This window comes from Lolium perenne, chromosome 7 (assembly GCF_019359855.2).
Source record: "Lolium perenne isolate Kyuss_39 chromosome 7, Kyuss_2.0, whole genome shotgun sequence".
Lineage (NCBI taxonomy): Eukaryota > Viridiplantae > Streptophyta > Magnoliopsida > Poales > Poaceae > Lolium > Lolium perenne.
In genome coordinates, this window is record NC_067250.2 from 174,920,897 (window position 1) to 174,939,753 (window position 18,857).

An 18,857-nucleotide genomic window follows, 5' to 3' on the forward strand; every position below is an offset into this window, starting at 1 on the left:
ATCAAGACTGCCAAATCGGGATTAAAACCCCACCTTTAGTCATGGTTTTTACGGACCGGGACTAAAGGCCCTCTACATGGGTTGCGGGCACGCGCCGGAGCGGAGAATCTTTGGTCCCGGTTGTAATACCAAACGAGACTAAAGGACTTTACGTGTATTTTTTTCCAACTTTTTATCTAATTTTTTTCCACTTCCTCTTTTTTTTTTCATTTGTTTTTAGAATTTCTAGTATTTGAGTTATCTGACAAGTTACTCTAACTACACTTAATCTATAGTCAAATTACTTACTTGTGATCAAACTTTCCGCTCGATCACCCATCCTCAAACTACTCCAACAACTACCACGCTTAACTTGCGAGTTCCTTCCGTCCCGCTTCCAAGTGCTTTGCGCGTATGTTATTGATACTACTATCATATCAATCCTATTAACCTGTTTGTCATGATATCACACTTCTTTATTGTTTGAATTTCAAATAATTTTTTAATAAACAAAAGTAATGATGTAATAATAATTATTGAATAAACAAATAAAAATAAATTGTTTTTTTGCAAAACCTAAAACCTGAAAATTTTCACATTTCCTTTTGGATGTAATTTTTCGCGTAGATACATTTCCATGTATTAAACATTTTTTCGACTTCGTATGCAAAAGATATTCTCATTTTACCAAAAAATACAATGTTTTTGCAAAAAAGTCAAAATCCATGTATTAAGTAATAACTAGATCACCTAACCTACCTACATCTAAAATAATTGTAAATTTTGAATTTACTATCATTATTTTTGTATTTTATAAAGCTAAAAAACCCCAAAACCTTTAGTTTGAGTTGGTGTCTTTAACCGGGACTAAATGGTAGAATTTTACTAAATATTATTGCGGTGGGGCTTGCCGCAACCCCTTTAGTCCTACCCGTTTGAACCGGAACTAATGGCACATTAGTCCGGGTTTCAAACACAGCCGAGACTAATGCTACGGACAGCTTCGAACAAAAGACCTGTTTTCTACTAGTGTTGGGCTTCATGGCCAAATGGATCAAAGGAATGACGTGAGAGGCGGGGCCACCTCCATGACATACGGCTGGGCGTCGATCACGTGTGGCTGCTCAACAATCGGTGGTGTTGGTGATGCCGACATGGTCACCGATGACAGACTCGATGTTGCGGCCGCGTGGATCTCAGCGTGGATCACCTTCGCGCACAAGCAAGCACACAAGCAAGAAAAGTGCAAAATTTATCTCATCCTCGCCCATGCGTGCTGCAGACAAATTGCCAAACACATGGCGGATATTCATGCCGTCGCGGCTAAAGAGGAGGGATGCAGCTCGGTGCCGTCGGTCAGGTGCCCACCGCCGCTACTGGACCAGCAACGCATGCCCGCCGAGTCGGTGTAGTCGCTGTTGAGCTCCAACCCGTAGCCGCGACGTCCTGGGCGCAGTCACCAGCGAGAATGGAGCGTTCAGATTGATGGTCACTTTGCTCTTGCCGAACTTGGGGGAGTACCGGACGTTGTCATCCATCCTTAACAAGCGAAATACCTTGGCCACTTGTCCTTGAAGTTTTAAAGCTAATGATCTATTTGATAACTGACAAGTAAGAAATGTTTTAAACTGTTTAAGTGTCAAATTACTCAACGTTACAGCCTTACATGGTTGCACATAATTGCTTCTTTCTGGTCAAATATTTTTCAATTGGTAGTTAGCTAGAGGCTAGGATATTATTCCTTGTCTATGTTATTGGCTGAGGTGTTAATTATATACTCCCTCAGCGGAGGGAGTAATATTTTTGCATGTTTGTACTGCATCCATCTTGATTATTTTAGCCAACATGAATATCCCTACATTACAGTCAAATGCAGAATCCTGTTTTTTTTGGGGTTCATATCTCTTCCAATATAAAGTGCATATATCACCTTCGCTTATTTGAACTATTATATCACCAGATCACCGCACATATCTCTTTGAATATGAATGTACATATGTCCATCTTTAGATACATGGATAGGTCCTTTTGTATTCAACTCAAGATAGTTTAGTCACTAACTGTTACCTATTGCTCTGCAAAGCTAGCGACATTTCCTGCTCTGATTTACCATCTGCCTAACTGTTTCATAGAAGTTCAGGGGAACCCTTGGGAACTCTAAACATGCATGGAACTTTGCATAGAGGGAAAAACAAAACTTCAGAAAATATTTGTTGGGCCAGTTGAATTTACACTTGAAATTCCATGTATGCAATTTCTGCACTTCACTTCTGAGATACCAAACTAATTCTCACATGGAGCAGTAAAGCAACTCTGTCGTAATTATAATTCTTGACGTCAATAGATATTTTTCCATTTAATCAACTACCATTTAGTGCTCTGTGTGCTGATTCTTAGAAATTTATAAACATAATAATCCTTATTTACATGTCCTAATAACTCGAGTGTCTCTGAACATGCTTGGGACCATTTTTGCTCGGTATGGTACATTTGTTGATAATGGGCCATTTCCCAAGTAAATATGTGTCGCTAGTGTCGAGGCACTATGATATAACGATTAAGGTAGAAGCACATCTGAAGACATGCTTGAAGCATTCCATGCTTTTCACGCAGGTAATCCCTGTTATAATATACTAGAAGTTTCTGCAGAATCATTTAAGCAACACTTCGAAATAGATTTTGTACATAAAGTTCCCAATAAGCTGATTTACTTCCAGCACATCGCTTCCGTAGATATAGAGAATCCAAGCTCTTGTGAGATACTATGTAAGACTTGATGTATATATTTTCCTTATGCTAACACAACTTTTCCACATTATTGTTTCAGCTGCTTGATGGCCTGAAGAAAGATACTGTGCACTAAGCATTGGGTGATTTGTTAAGATGAGGAAGATGCTTATTCCATATCAATTTTTGTATTCGAAATCTTCCATGCATGTTAAATAAAGCCCTGGACATGTACTTAATTAATTCCTACATTTTTATGACTATCAATACATATTTAAGTTTTTCTTTTTTTCCATCATGACATAGCTCATAGCGCTTGATTATGTTTTTATGCAAGTTTTTCCTCCCATGAATTAAGTCTCGGTTATTTCACAAAATTCCAGTCATTCTATAAAATGGATGGGTGCGACAAGGCGTGCTTTCATGGTCTAGTATCGTTTATAGCGGCGGCGGGGGTGCAAAGAGTACTCAATGACGTGGGTCTGAGAGAGTGGGATCACAGCACCTTTTGCGACAAGATAAGGCCGCTGATTGGTTTGACATGAGGAAAGGGAAAACGACTTAGGATCAGAATTGTGTAGGCAAATTGCTTTGGACTTTGATGGCAAAAAATGTCCAGTAAGTCCAATATATATATATATATTGGCCTAAGGAGTTTTTCTGATTCTACCCAACCGTGATACTTTTCTAGGCGGGGGTTTTTCAACCGAGCAGCAAAACCTTTGTTAATTCTTGTTTGTTTTTTGAGCCGGGTGAGATACTTCTAATTAACCTGCTGGGATTGTTCTAACATATATAGCAGGCCTGTTCACTGAAACTGGACGCCATTAGGGGACTAGAAAGGACCCGATTATGTAGTAGTGTAAACAAAGCAATATACAGACCATGGACGTTGCAAAGGACTCACAAATCAAGGTCAATACATGCAGTACTTACATGCAAGGATGCTTCTGCATCTACATAAAAATGGCGTTCCGAAATATAACTTGGATGAGACAACTAACTGTACCAGGTCTTTGTAATAGCCTCTCTCATTTCAGGTATTTCTCGAACCAGTCGAGCATTAATGCAAGAGCTTGTTCAGCGGTTTTGACTGCGAACGGGTCAGTGGTATTGTATCGACAAGCAAAGCCATGAGCAACTCCTGGAAAAATCTTGCCGAAGTACGGAATCTGCAACAAGCAAAAGCGGATATGTGAGGCTAGCAACCTCTTGACTTAAGAAAGGCGCCTTGTGTGAATGCACGTAGGCAATTGTCTACTGCAGTATTGTAGCTGGATCTCAACGGAACGCCATTTTTGTATAGTCTACCTCGATTCTCGTTTTGTCCAAGAATTCAGACCAGAAAATTTTGTACGATACAAACCTTATGTATGTAGAATGTTATAATCCTATTAGCACAATGTAAATTAAAGTTGATACTGAAAGTACGATCACAAGTTTATACTTTGAGATGCCAAGAATGTCAAATTAGAGGAAACTGAGTTATTTATTCCACACTTCACCAGTACACCTCCAACCAGGTAATGAAGTATATCTGAGCCTTAATTATTCAGTTAAAAGACAGTTGTATTTCTTCATTTCAACTATGTTAGCATGTGAAATGTCTACTAATTGTACCCAGACACACTATGGTGTTCTAAGAACGGAGCTTAGAGCAACAATGCAAGTAGAATTATGGTAATGCACTTGGAATCAAGTACCGTTGAAATCAACAGTATCTCACCTTATCACTTCTTTTACTAAGGGCACGCACATACTGATATATGAACTTTTGTGGCGTAGTTGTGTCATTCTGAGCTCCAAGAATCTCAATGGGACACTGAACCTCTGTGTGCCAGAGACACTTAAGATAAGAACACAATGGATTAATGAAATATATAACTGTACCAGTAGAAACAAAAGTTCACCTCTCATGTCATCAACATTGAGTGACGAAGGATGCGATATGACAATCGCCTTCACTTCGTTTGTTTTCGCTATCTCTACTGCAAACTTTCCTGTCAGTTCACCACGACAAGAAGATAATTGAGTCAAATCTAAAATTGTATAATAAACGAGTTTATATTGATCATATTTCCAGTATGTTAATATTGTGTATTGAGTTCACTGACCGCCCCAGCAATATCCCCCAACTCCAAGAATATGTTTTCTTTCCTTTTTCAAGGTCGCAAAGATAGGTTTAGCATCTTGAGCAGCTTTTACCTGAAAGATGAACTAAGTACATAAGATACATCTTACAAGGTTTATGAAGAACATACTAGGATGAGACCATTTTATTATATAGTCCAGGGAACTTTGATATAGATATACGAGAAAAAAAAATTTACCGTACAAAACTGATGATTGCATGTTACGTATGAAAATTTTCCGTACCAGTACACAATAGACTCTAAAATTTGGCGGAAAATGTGATACAGTAGCAATGTCTCACTATAGATAGCAATACCAGAGCTAGATTGGTGTATATTTGGTGTGTTGTTCCATGAGTAAAGGTGGTAACAAAGAAAAGAAAGAGAGAATGACAGATAAAAGATGAGTGGATAAGAAAGAGCGGCTGAGCCTGCCCATTCTTATATATATCATAGTTGGGATTGTAGGAATATGAATGAACCACGGTCACATTACAAAAAAAATGAAAATTTTATGTAGGCGTGCGATACTCACTCAAGGTATATTAGAGAAAGGACGCGGCTAATTCCCAGTCGATCGGGAATTAGCTTAATTCCCGGTTAACCTGGTTTCACATGCATGTGCAATTACACATCCATGTGTAATTCGTATGCACCAATCACGATGCAAATCTAATGGTTGTCGAGTTAATCGGGCTTCAACTTAGTTCTCGGCTAACCAGGAGTTAGCAATCCGGTTAGATAAAAACTGGAGAAAGCTAATGAAAAAAATAACACAAAATTCAGAACGAGCTAATTATGGAAATGTATTACCGGAGAGTGATCCTCGATCCACTGAGTGATGTTTACACTTGGATCTCCCGTGTAAGGTTGCCCACTGAAGAAATCAGGCACCACGACGTAGTATCCAGCTTCACCAACTTTGTCGGCTACCTGCCTTCTTATGTTGTACAACCATTATTACTAACCATTAATAATTATAGCTCGAGTGCCAAAAATCATTCAAGTTAAGTTAATATATATGGGACCTGATGTTTTTATAATAAAATAAGAGTATTTTAGCAATTGGTCAAATACTAGCTGAATGTTGTAAGCAGAGGCACGTTTTTCTACCACCTCAAAAGGATACATAAATTAATTCAATTACAATATCACCCCCGCACAAATAAATATTACTTATCATGTCATTGTTTGTGAGCAGGCCTGGGCCCACGGGAGTGCGGAGGGCCCCAAATTTTCGAGGGCCCATAATTTCTAAGTTGGCCTTTCATGTATAGATAATATTTATGTACGTCAGATAGTAATCATGGAACCAACCTAGCTCAATTGCTTCTGTGGTCTGACCCGGAAGATTCCTGATTAGGATAGGAGGTTGCGAGTTCAAATCCTGTTGCACATTATTTCGTTGATTGCTTTTTCCCCTTTAATCCAAGCGAGTTCAAATCCTGTTGCACAACACATTATTTCGTTGATTGCCTTTTCCCCTTTAATCCAACCTTTTCCTATTCTGATTGATGCCTATGCCTATGATACAAATACTTAATTATCCATTTTATTAGTATTGAATAAAACTTACCCGGTGGATGCATAAATCACACTATATCCACTTTTGCGACAAATTTCTATAAATCACACAATATCTACTTTGGGTACAAATTTCTAATTCAAGTCTTAAACATATTAGAAAGTTCGTAATTTGATATTGTGATATTGCATTTCTCTCATGGGGTATTTCTAATAATAAGCTTATCCATGTTACCATATGCATGTACTTGTTGGGATAGCTTTACGTGTTGTATAAGCTATTGAGATTACTAAAGTATTTTCTTATTTTTTAAAAGTCAAATAACTTAAATGCATCAAAAACATTAGACATATATCTTTTTGGTTAGACCGTTGGTTCGATCTTCAGAATATAGGGGTGTTGAGGGTAGTTCTTGGGTTTGAATGTACATCGACGACATATATATGATAGAATTGTTTATTATTTTATATTTATGTAGTGAAACCGGGTCCATTTTAAAATTTCGCACAGTGACCCGCATTTTGCCAGCCCGGTCCTGTTTGTGAGCATAGGAGTAGAGTTGTTCGTGGGTGAACTTCACTTCAATGGATGGAGAGAAGGCGAAAGCACAAGGGAATTAAAATAGCAAAGTTGCCATCTCAACATTTTTTCTTCTTCTTTTGAGCCTTTTAGCGTCTTTGACAACTTTCGTTGTAATTTATTGTCTCGTGTTTTATTAGACCGAAAGTGATAAAGATTCTTCTAAAATTATATGTGACGAAAGGGAAAGAAAGCAATGTGGAGCAGAAGGTCGAACCTCAGCAATGGCGCTTCGAATCCTGGAGAAATCGAAATGTAACAGCCAATTATTCCTCAAATCGTGTAAAGGTACATGATGTGCAATATTTTATCTACATATACTCACGCACACGTTATTATATACTTTTATTCAATGAACTAACCGAAAATGTCGGAGGCGAGGAGGATGGCCCGATCGGAGTGGACGGCGCCGGTGATGTACGCTTTGAAGCCGGCTAGGTCGTCGACGACTTTGCCGGCCTCGTTGTGGCGGGAAGTCAGGTCCGGGGGGTTGTCTAGGCACTGCGAATGAGGAGGAGCGGAGGCGGCGCTGCCGGCGAGCAGGGTGATGAAGAGGAAGAAGGCATACAGAAATTTTAGAGCCATGGCAGCCTCGTTCTCGTACGGGCTTTGTGTGTTCCACCGTGCGTTTATATAGGCTACTGGATTTTGCTGCTTTGCTGCGGTAGGTGGCAATGGCAAGTAGGCACTCCCCAGGTTGCAATTCTGCTTTATTCCCCCGCGCCCCGCTCTGTCGTTCTCTGTTTGGGTCATCTTATTCTTGCTTCATAGCTAACTCAGGGCTGCTAAACAAAACAAAGATAAGGAAGGCTGCTATTGTTCTTCTTTTTTTGTAATAATTGTTCTTACCTCTGACTCCCCGAGCGTGACCTGACCCTGGGGTGCTAAGGGCATCTCCAATGGGGCAGATCCAAATGCAAAAACTCGTCCGTTTGGGTCTTTCCGGACAAAACCTGCTCCCAACGGGGCGACCCAACTTAAAAACGGACAGGTGCAGCGTCCGGTCTGACCCAAAACTGGCGCAAATTTGAGAGACTTTTGGGGCGAGCCGGACGCACGCGGATGTCCACTGTATCCGCCTATGTCCGCGTCCTGGCCCATCTGACAGTGACACAAAATACAACCACATGCGCCCCCACCCTTCTCTCTCCTCTGGTTGCTTTTTTCCATGGAAAAGACCATCGCTCCACGCCGGAATCGATGTCGACTAGCCAAGCTCCGCCGCCACCCTCGCCTGTAGGCCGCCGCCGCCCCCTCCTCCTTTTTTTCCAGCCCTGCTGGAAGTCGCCGGAGCAAAAAAGGGTGCCGTCGGCCTCGACGCCGCCGAGCAAGACGAAGTTGGGGCGGAGCTCGCTGGGCCGGGGACGGAGCTCGCCATGCGTGCTTCGCAGGGGCGCGACGGGGTGGAGCTCGCCGTGGCTAGCTGCAGCTCCTCGGGGCCGCCGCTGGCCGCGCCTCGCCACGACGCGAGCGGGCGCCTCGCCGCACAGGCCGAGCCCCGCGCCGCGCAGGCCGACCCGCCATGGCCGAGCTCCGCGCCGCGCCATGGCCGCCCCGCGCGAGCCGAGCCCCGCGCCGCGCGAGGCCGAGCCCGCGCCGCCCTCACCCGCCCCGCGCCGCGCCATGGCCGCCCTGCGCCGCGCCGTGCCGCGCGGAGCCGAGCTCCGCGCCGCCCTCACCCACCCCCGCGCCGCGCCATGGCCGCCCCGCGCCGTGCCGGCCGAGCCCACAGCCGCCCTCACCCACCCCGCGCCGCGCAAGCCGAGCCACGGCCGCCCCGCGCCGTGCCGCGCCTCGACGCCGCCCGTGCCGCCTCTCCATGGCCGCGCCTCCGGCTCCCGTTGGCCGCGCCTCGCCGCCGCCCCATCGCCGGAGCAGAGGCTCGCGCGCCGCGCCGCGCCACATAGTTGCGTAGGTGCAGCTTGCTTGTCCGGTTTGGGTCGTGCGTGGGGTTGGGAAATGAAAATAGGGACGGACGTCTGTGCGCGTCCGCGCGACATCCGCGTGTGCGCGGGACGACCCAAACGGACGAAATACACTGTCCGTTTGGATCATAGCGTTGGAGATGCCCTAAGAGCATCTCTAACAGAGCCCGAATTCGCGGTCAAAACTGAAAAAATCCGGCGAGATTAGGGGTTCGGTTCGGAGATGGACTAGAACGGAGCCCGAACTCATGGCTGGCCGGTAAAACGAGTTCGGGCCCCCGAGAAATCAAGCGGACGCCCCGTATTAAAAGGGGTCGTGGAGGGAAGTTCGGTTCGTAAACCCTACTCCCCTCCGCCGCTTTCACTCCCGCCGTCACCGCCTGCCTCCGCTCCGGCGAGCGATTCCGCCTCCTCCGACGCCGCTACGCCGCTTCGGCCACCACCAGGGCCGGGCCGGTTAAATTTGGGGCCCTGTGCGAAACTTCAAAATGGGGCTCTATGGCACTAAAAAAAATTGACTACTCAAAAATTATAACCAATATGCGAGAGTATCTTACGTAAAAATTGTATATATTGAGAAACATACCTATTAAAGGTTGCATAATATTTGTTTGAACAACATCATTAAAAAAGCATACCTATTAAACTCCTGGCTCAACTCTAGAATCAGTTTAAGGAACAAGGGTTGAAGAATCAACATCAAGTGACTGATTATCGGAGGACACTTTTGTTTTGTTTTTAGCAAACTTGCCAATTGCCCCTTTTTGAGATTGAATCAATTTTTCTTCCTTCTCTTTTTTCTAACGCTCCTAAAAACTGGATTCGGACTTTTCCATGTTGATTTCTACAAAAAAAAGATGAATAAAAATACAACACAATTGAACGAATTTGGAAATTATGATTAAGAAAAATATAGGGGACGGTACATCATCTACTAGAAAAAACTGGACAAGAAAATTAGAAAAGAAATAGAGGAGAGAGGTGAGATGAGGGATGCTGCGAGCGCACGGTCGCACCTGCTGTACTTGATCGCAAGATCGACCCGGCAAGGACTCGGAGCAGTGCAGAACTGTAGAGGAGAAGAACTGATTAGTGTTGGGGCCTGCCGCCCGCGTCGCTTCCGCTTCGTCAAGGGAGCAGAGCCATTTAGTTTCTGGATCAATTCCGCTTCGTTGAGGGAGCTGAGCCAGTTTCTGGATCGGTCGACTCCCGTCGGCCTCGCTGGGCTAGCTCTCTCCCATCGATTGGAAGGCCAAAGTATAGGGCCGGCCCTGTTTTTTTCCTGAATATCTATACGTAGTATAAGCCTATTCCAAAATCTGGGGCCCTAAATTTTTTTGGGCCCCGTACGCATGCACACTTTGCACTCCTGCTGGCCCGGGCCTGGCCACCACCCCTCCGTCTGAAATGGGGCGTTTAAGACGCGTGGGTAGGGGAGGTGGCCGAATCGGCGGTGGAAAATCACCTCGGCGTCTGCCGGGTGTACGGGCGGGGACGGAGCGCGGTAGGCGGTCGCGCTCCGACGACGCATGGAAGCGGGCCTGCCGGAAGTGGCCGGAACTAATGGCGCGCCGTCAAGCGCGCGAGGAAACGACTGAGGAAGGAGAAGCGGGGGCGCCCCCCCCCCCCCCCCCGCTGCCGGCGCGTGCAGCCCGCCGCTGCTGGCGCTGCCCCCACGCGGCAACGACGACGACGCCGATGGGTCACCTCTAGCATGCGGGAGCACCTCCGAGGCGGCGGCCTTCGAGGTGGCGGCGCTCATCGTCGCCTAGGAAGAGCCGGCGACCAAAAACCCTCCGCCGGCGACATTTAGCGCCCCGGTGACAGTATAGTCACTCCGGGCACTAAATCTAGTCTAAATTAGGCCCCTAATATCGAATGTAGGTCGAAGATGCATGTATTTTGCCCCTATTATTGTAAATTATGAACGAATTTAGCTTGATCGGATGAAATCGAGTGCAATCGCGAGTTTCGATTTCCCGTGACGTTTGATTTCCACGTTTTCAGTTGACTTTTTCGGTTTCTGTTCTACGCCGTGACTAAATCCGCTCGTAATTTATTTTTCGGGAGACTGAACTCACTTTTTTCGGTTCCGAAAAATAGGGGCTCTGCTCTAAGCAAGTACAGCAGAGTATAGGGCAAATACACATCCACACCTTCCCTTTACACGATAATTGAAGTCCAAAACGTATCAAACGATTTTGAGAAAATTAACTGCATTGGCACAGAATGGATCTACCATTTTAAGAAATTGTCAATAATTTTGATTCACATACCGACGGAACACACATAAGTAAACAATTATGATTCTACTATTCAGTTAGCATGCCTAAGAGTTGCTGTGAATCCTAATTCTTTGTGCTCGCAGGTTCTCTGTAGCAGAGATTTGCACGATCATTTCAAGAACACGCGCATCGCCGTGTCTTCATTCATTAAATGACAAATAGAGTTGTTATGATACAAGAACAAGCATCGAATACCCTTTTTTTTTTAACAAGGAGTGCCCCGAAGGGGCAGGAAGCTTCTCGTTAAACGCAAACGGTGACGGTACAAAATGCTACAAAGAACCCCATAAGATCTAAAATAACATATAGGTCCCTAGCATTTGCAAAAAAGACCTCACTAAAAGATGAAGAAAACCAATCAGGTCCTTCTCTTTCGCCGCCGTCGAGCCAGATAGCTGCTACGCCGCCGTCATGCAAAGAGGCGGGGACGAAACCACTTGCCTCCACGCAGCCGTAGTATGCGACTGCAACCCTCAGGAATAACATCACAACGGAGGTTGAAACGCCGGAGTCTATCGCCGGCACTTGGATAGGCCACATAGTGGCCTTGGAACTGCTCAAAAAAATCGCTTCCCAAGGCACGCACTTGATTCGCCGCTTCAAGCTTGTGGTAGCAGCATCATCGTTGCCGTCCTCACCCTCGCCTCCATGGCCAGCCGAGAGGAGCAGCTTCGATGTGCTACCTCCACCGCAGAAGCAGTAGAGATACACCCTCCAAGGAGCAGAGAAGATGATGACGACGTAGCTGAGCTCCTCCTCGCCTCCACGGCCGGCCAGGAGCTTGCTGACGTCGAAGATCCTCAGCAGGTGCACCTCCCCCCCCCCCCCCCGCCGTCGAGGCCGGCCAAGAAAAGGTTCCGCCCGCCGCATCCTCGCTGCAGCAGGAAGAAGACCACCTTACCTTTATTGAAAGAAGCGCCGCTCAACTGCTCCCCTTTCCCCTCCGACCACCGGAGAAGGAGAAGAAACCAGAAGAACCCTAAAGATGGTGAGATCCAGGCGGCCAGATCTCGCCAATCGCTTCCACCACCAGGCAAACAGCCCACAACCTGCAAACTACTGCAACCCCTAAGGAACCTAGCTACTCCGGCGCCGTCTCCCCTCCATCTTCGGCCGGCTACTCCGGCGGAGAGGAGAAGGGAGAGGCCCGGCAAGAGGGAAGAAAGGTTCAGGAACTGTTCACGCGTGAGAGAGGGAGTGGGGGAAAGTGAGCCGTTTCGAATACCCTTCGACACTCGCACGAAAAGATACTACGTTATTCTTCTCTCGTTTTCACTTCCACTTGTTGCCAAACTTTATCGCATGTGCGCGCATTCCTTTCAAGCCACAGCTCCCTTGACATAAGGATGAACATGGCATTTAGTTCCCCACACTCTGCTTCGACGACACAGCGCCAGAGAGTGGCGGCCACCATGTCTGCACTTTAGCGTTCGCCGATTGCGTGAATAAGTGAGGATGCTGCGGCAACAACACATAATACCATACTTTCCTTGAAAAGGAGCATTGCATAGTTATGCGTTCGATCGTTTCCGGCTCCTGGCAGCACAACAAGCACAACAGAGAGTGTTGCATTCCTCTCCTCGCTAATCTGTTGTCCGAGGTCCACAACCTATATTTCAGTACGAGCCACATGTGAAGTTTGTGTTTCAGCGGTGCTCCTGCTATCCACAATGCTTTCGCTCCAGCTAACTCAGTTCGGCCCACAAAAAGATCTTGTATGCAGATTTCATTGAGTAAGTCCTACTTGTCGACTGCCTCCAAGTGATGCTATCATGCTCGTCATTGGCTAGCATCTAGTTCTGCATAACTTCCCAAAGTTGGATGTACACAACGAGAGCCTGAATAGGTGGTGTTTCTCTAATTGCTCTCACCCAAGCATTGTCAGCAAGAGCCTCGGCAACACTGTCTCGGAGCCTTGCCGGCTTGATGAATTCCATCAGATTTCGAGCAAGCTGCTGTACACTACACTCATTGATCCATATGTCAGTCCAAAAGGCAGCCTCTTACCTTCTCCCAGCCTACACTTAATAGACGTTTGAAATAGCTCCTTGGCTTCCTTCTGGATGGTGAATTGCATCCCATGCCAAGGTTTATCCTCTTCCACGTTTTCCATCCAACGCACCTCATTCTAAGCGCCAAACTGAGCAGCCGTTGGTTCTTCACACCCAGTCTAATTAGACTGTATATACGTAGCGTTGCATATGTCTTGTATATACGTAGCGTTGTATAGACGTCACGTTTGATGAGACGCGTCCCTTCTATCCTCGCCTCACCTCAGGTACTTACCCGGTGGATGATATCTCTTTTCTTCTTTTTCCGGATGCACCCCCTGCTGTCCCTTCTCCTCCCCCTCCTAGTTCTGATGCGCTCCCTTCGACTTCAGCGCCATCATCTCCTCCGTCCAGTTCCCCTAGTACTCCTCGTTCTCCGGCTTCGGATTCTTCCGATGTTGTTCCTTCTTCCTCCTCTTCTAATGAGTCGTCTTCCGCCGATGAGCTTCCCTCTTCACGGGCTGTTCGTCAGCGTCGTGCTCCAGACCGTTACTCTCCTAGTCAGTATGGTCTCTCTGTCGCCTCCGAGCCGACTTCGTATCGGGATGCCGAGCATCATCCTAAATGGCAGCTTGCCATGGCTGAGGAGATCGCTGCGCTTGAGCGCACTGGCACCTGGGATCTTGTTTCTCCCCCTTCTGGTGTTCGTCCCATCACGTGTAAGTGGGTCTATAAAATTAAGACCCGCTATGATGGATCTCTCGAGCGCTATAAAGCGCGTCTTGTGGCTCGTGGCTTTCAGCAGGAGCACGGCCGTGACTATGATGAGACTTTTGCTCCTGTGGCTCATATGACCATTGTGCGTACTCTTCTTGCTGTTGCTTCTGTTCGACGCTGGTCTGTGTCCCAGCTTGATGTTCAGAATGCTTTTCTTAATGACGAGTTGAGTGAGGAGGTTTACATGCAGCCTCCTCCTAGGTATTCTGTTCCCGATGGGATGGTTTGTCGTCTTCGACGTTCTCTCTATGGCCTGAAACAAGCCCCTCGTGCCTGGTTTGAGCGCTTTGCCTCTGTTGTGACTGCTGCTGGTTTCTCTCCTAGTTTTCATGATCCAGCACTTTTCGTTCACACTTCTCCTCGTGGACGCACTCTTCTTCTTCTCTATGTTGATGATATGATCATTACTGGTGATGATCCTGAGTATATTGCCTTAGTCAAGGCTCGTCTTCGCGATCAGTTTCTTATGACTGATCTTGGTCCTCTTCGCTATTTTCTTGGGATTGAGGTTTCTTCCACTTCTGATGGCTTTTCGATCTCTCAGGAAAAGTACATTCAGGATCTTCTTTCTCGTGCTGCTCTTGGGGATGAGCGTACGGTTGATACTCCTATGGAGCTTAATGTTAAGCTTCGTCCTACTGATGGTGATCCTCTTCCTGATCCTACTCGTTATCGCCATCTTGTTGGGAGTCTTGTTTATCTTGCTGTCACCCGTCCAGATATTTCTTATCCTGTTCATATTCTGAGTCAGTTTGTCTCAGCTCCCACCACCTTCTGAGTCAGTTTGTCTCAGCTCCGTGTTCTCCGTTATCTTCGTGGCACGATTACTCGTCGCCTCTTCTTTCCTAGTTCCAGCTCTCTCCAGCTCCAGTGCTACTCGGATGCTACGTGGGCGAGTGATCCTACGGATCGTCGTTCACTTTCTGCTTACTGTGTGTTTCTTGGTGGTTCGCTTGTTGCTTGGAAGACAAAGAAACAGGTAGCGATTTCTCGTTCGAGTGTTGAGGCTGAGTTGCGGGCTATGGCTTTGTTGATTGCTGAGGTGACCTGGTTACGGCGGTTGCTTGCAGATTTTGGGGTCTCTATTACAACATATTGTACCTCTTTGGTACCCATATATATATGAGATAGCCACACCCATATTGGGGTGTCGAGCAGTTCCTAAACTCTTTGTTTTACATGGTATCAGATTAGGTTACAATGTCTTCCGCTGCCCCCGCCGCCGCCGTGCCGATCGCATCGGCTCCCGCCGCCGCCGTCGTCGCGCCGGCTCCCGCCGTCGCCGTGGCTGCCCCGGCCGCTGCTCCTGCCTCACCCTTCCTCGCCTCCCGGCGTCGCACCTCCGGGTGCCCTAGCTGGGTCGGCCCCTTCATCCGCCGCCGCCGGCCCTGGTGCTGAGGGTGATCCATCGCCGCAGATCATCAATGGTGGATCGTCTTCCTCGACCAACGCGCCCATGCCGCCGTATGGTGGTCCTGCACCGCCGCCGACCTATGGCGCCCAATATGCGCCGATCTACGACGCCTCATCTACGCCGGCGTATGGTGCTTCTGGACCGCACTACGGTGCTCCGTCTGTAAGAGCAAGATCCATATCCCGTGTTTTGTGTGTTTGATAACAACACTCGAACAATTCTAACCGTGAACGAAGTTTGTCATTGATAGGTTTGCAAGATGCACGGTACCCTCGCTGAGCACATTATGATTAGAAGACCGAAGCGTAGCTATTAGGGTTTCTGGTTTTGCGTGTGTGTCGTGAGGTGACATGGTAGGAGAGGAAGAGAGGAAAACTGTTTTAGCCATAGCGGTACTACCGGTACCAGGAGCGTTAGTACCGCTACCTCTACTGGTACCGCCCGGGGTACCGCTCTGAGCATTGCACAAGGATTAGCCCCACAGAGCATGTTGCGGTACCTTCACGGTACCTGGAGCGGTAGTACCGCTTGAGGGCGGTAGTACCGCCCACGGTACCGCGCTAAGTACCGTAACGCGTTACGGTAGTACCGCTCTGGTACCGCTCGGGTACCGCTTGGGTTCCAGTAAGGTCTGGACCCTATTGCGGTACCGCAAGCGGTAGTACCGCATGTTGGAGATATGCCCAAGAGGCAATAATAAAATGGTTATTATAATATATCTTTAAGTTTATGATAATGTTTACATACCATGCTATAATTGTATTAACCGAAACATTGATACATGTGTGTTATGTGAACAACAAAAAGTCCCTAGTATGCCTCTTAACTAGCTTGTTGATTAATGGATGATTAGTTTCATAATCATGAACATTGGATGTTATTAATAACAAGGTTATATCATTGTATGAATGATGTAATGGACACACCCAATTAAGCGTAGCATAAGATCACGTCATTAAGTTATTTGCTATAAGCTTTCGATACATAGTTACCTAGTCCTTATGACCATGAGATCATGTAAATCACTTATACCGGAAAGGTACTTTGATTACACCAAATGCCACTGCGTAAATGGGTGGTTATAAAGGTGGGATTAAGTATCCGGAAAGTATGAGTTGAAGCATATGGATCAACAGTGGGATTTGTCCATCCCGATGACGGATAGATATACTCTGGGCCCTCTCGGTGGAATGTCGTCTAATGTCTTGCAAGCATATGAATAAGTTCATAAAGAGACCACATACCACGGTACGAGTAAAGAGTACTTGTCAGGAGACGAGGTTGAACAAGGTATAGAGTGATACCGATGATCAAACCTCAGACAAGTAAAATATCGCGTGACAAAGGGAATTGGTATCGTATGTGAATGGTTCATTCGATCACTGAAGTCATCGTTGAATATGTGGGAGCCATTATGGATCTCCAGATCCCGCTATTGGTTATTGGTCGGAGAGAGTACTCAACCATGTCCGCATAGTTCACGAACCGTAGGGTGACACACTTAAGGTTTGATGTTGAAATGGTAGAACTTGAATATGGAATGGAGTTCGAAGTTTTGTTCGAAGTCCCGGATGAGATCCCGGACATCACGAGGAGTTCCGGAATGGTCCGGAGAATAAGATTCATATATAGGAAGTCATTTTATGAGTTTGAAAATGATTCGGTGCATTTATGGAAGGTGCTAGAAGGTTCTAGAATATTCCGGAAGAATGTCATTTTGGAAGGCAGAGTCCCGAAGGGATTCCACCACCATGGCCGGCCAACCCTAGGGGGTGGAGTCCCAGGTGGACTCCACCTATGGTGGCCGGCCACCCTCTCCCAAGGGAAGGTGGGAATCCCACCTCTAGTGGGAGTCCTAGCTTGGGTAGGTTTCATGTCATATGGAAGGTTTTGTTTGGGGTCTTATTCGAAGACTTGTAGTCCAACACTTGGGGTTCCACCTATATAATGAGGGGCATAGGGGAGGGGGCCGGCCACCATAGAGCCACAAGTTGGCCGCACCCCTTGAGGCCGGCCACCCCCTCTCCCAAACCCTAGCCGCCCCCTCTCTCCTCCACCTCTCCCGCACGCTTAGCGAAGCTCCGCCGGAGTTCTCCATCGCCACCGCTACCACGCCGTCGTGCTGCCGGATTCAAGGAGGAGCTACTACTTCCGCTGCCCGCTGGAACGGGGAGAAGGACGTCGTCTTCATCAACACCGAATGTGTGACCGAGTACGGAGGTGCTGCCCGATCGTGGCACCGTGATCAAGATCTTCTACGCGCTTTTGCAAGCGGCAAGTGATCGTCTACCGCAGCAATAAGAGCCTACTCTTATAGGCTTTGGAAATCTTCAAGGGTGAGTCTTGATCATCCCCTCGTTGCTCCCGTCTTCTAGATTGCATCTTGGCTTGGATTGCGTTCTCGCGGTAGGAAATTTTTTGTTTTCTATGCAACGAATCCCTACAGTAGTATCAGAGCCGTGTCTATGCATAGATGGTTGCACGAGTAGAACACAATGGTTTTGTGGGCGTTGATGCTCTTGTTATCTTTAGTTTGAGTACTTTGCATCTTTGTGGCATAGTGGGATGAAGCGGCTCGGACTAACTTTACATGACCGCGTTCATGAGACTTGTTCCTCGTTCGACATGCAACTTGTATTGCATAAGAGGCTTTGCGGGTGTCTGTCTCTCCTACTATAGTGAAGATTCAATTTACTCTTCTATTGACAACATTAGTATCAACGTTGTGGTTCATGTTCGTAGGTAGATTAGATCTCTCTCGAAAACCCTAAACCACGTAAAATATGCAAACCAAATTAGAGACGTCTAACTTGTTTTTGCAGGGTTTGGTGATGTGATATGGCCATTATGTGATGATGAATATGCATGAGATTATCATTATTGTATTGTGGCAACCGGCAGGAGCCTTATGGTTGTCTTTATATTTCATGTTGAGTAGTATTTCAAAGTAGTTGTAATAGTTGCTACATGAGGTGAACAACCACGAAGACGGCGCCATGAACCTTGACACTACGCCGACGATGATGGAGATCATGCCCGTTGATAATCGAGATCATGTCCGTGCTTTGGAGATGAAGATCAAAGGCGCAAAGACAAAAGGGCCATATCATATCACATATGAACTGCATGTGATGTTAATCCTTTATGCATCTTATTTTGCTTAGAACGCGGCGGTAGCATTATAAGATGATCCCTCACATTAATATCAAGATAATAAAGTGTTCTCCCCTCGTATGCACCGTTGCCAAAGTTCGTCGTTTCAAAGCATCTCGTGATGATCGGATGTGATAGATTCAACGTTCATATACGACGGGTGTAAGCCATGTTGCACACGCGGAATACTTGGGTTTGCTTGACGAGCCTAGCATGTACAGACATGGCCTCGGGACAACGGAAACCGAAAGGTTGAACATGAGTCATATGGATGATATGATCAACATGTTGATGTTCACCATTGAAGCTACATCATCTCACGTGATGATCGGTTTTGGTGTAGTAGATTTGGATCGTGTACCACTTAACA

The 18,857-nt window shown here is 46.6% G+C and overlaps 1 protein-coding gene across 1 annotated transcript; it reads right to left on the reverse strand.

Moving 5' to 3' along the window:
• Positions 1-3,538: 3,538 nt before the first annotated feature.
• On the reverse strand, positions 3,539-7,605 carry LOC127301115 (endo-1,3;1,4-beta-D-glucanase). The gene is made up of 7 exons (XM_051331331.2): positions 7,305-7,605; positions 7,160-7,181; positions 5,652-5,775; positions 4,821-4,911; positions 4,617-4,706; positions 4,433-4,536; positions 3,539-3,878 (listed from the first exon to the last, which is right to left on the reverse strand). The coding sequence occupies exons 1-7, from the start codon at positions 7,525-7,527 to the stop codon at positions 3,738-3,740; spliced, it is 795 nt and encodes a 264-aa protein (XP_051187291.1). The 5' UTR covers positions 7,528-7,605; the 3' UTR covers positions 3,539-3,737.
• Positions 7,606-18,857: the final 11,252 nt, after the last annotated feature.

Bases quoted from the DNA above. Each gene is read 5' to 3' on its own strand.
- LOC127301115 (XM_051331331.2), bottom strand. From the start codon at position 7,527: ATGGCTCTAAAATTTCTGTATGCCTTCTTCCTCTTCATCACCCTGCTC. The intron at 7,182-7,304 runs GTTAGTTCATTG...CGATTTCTCCAG, and splicing joins CCTCGCCTCCGACATTTTCG to GATTCGAAGCGCCATTGCTG. The intron at 3,879-4,432 runs GTGAGATACTGT...TGCTTGTTGCAG, and splicing joins TTAGTAAAAGAAGTGATAAG to ATTCCGTACTTCGGCAAGAT.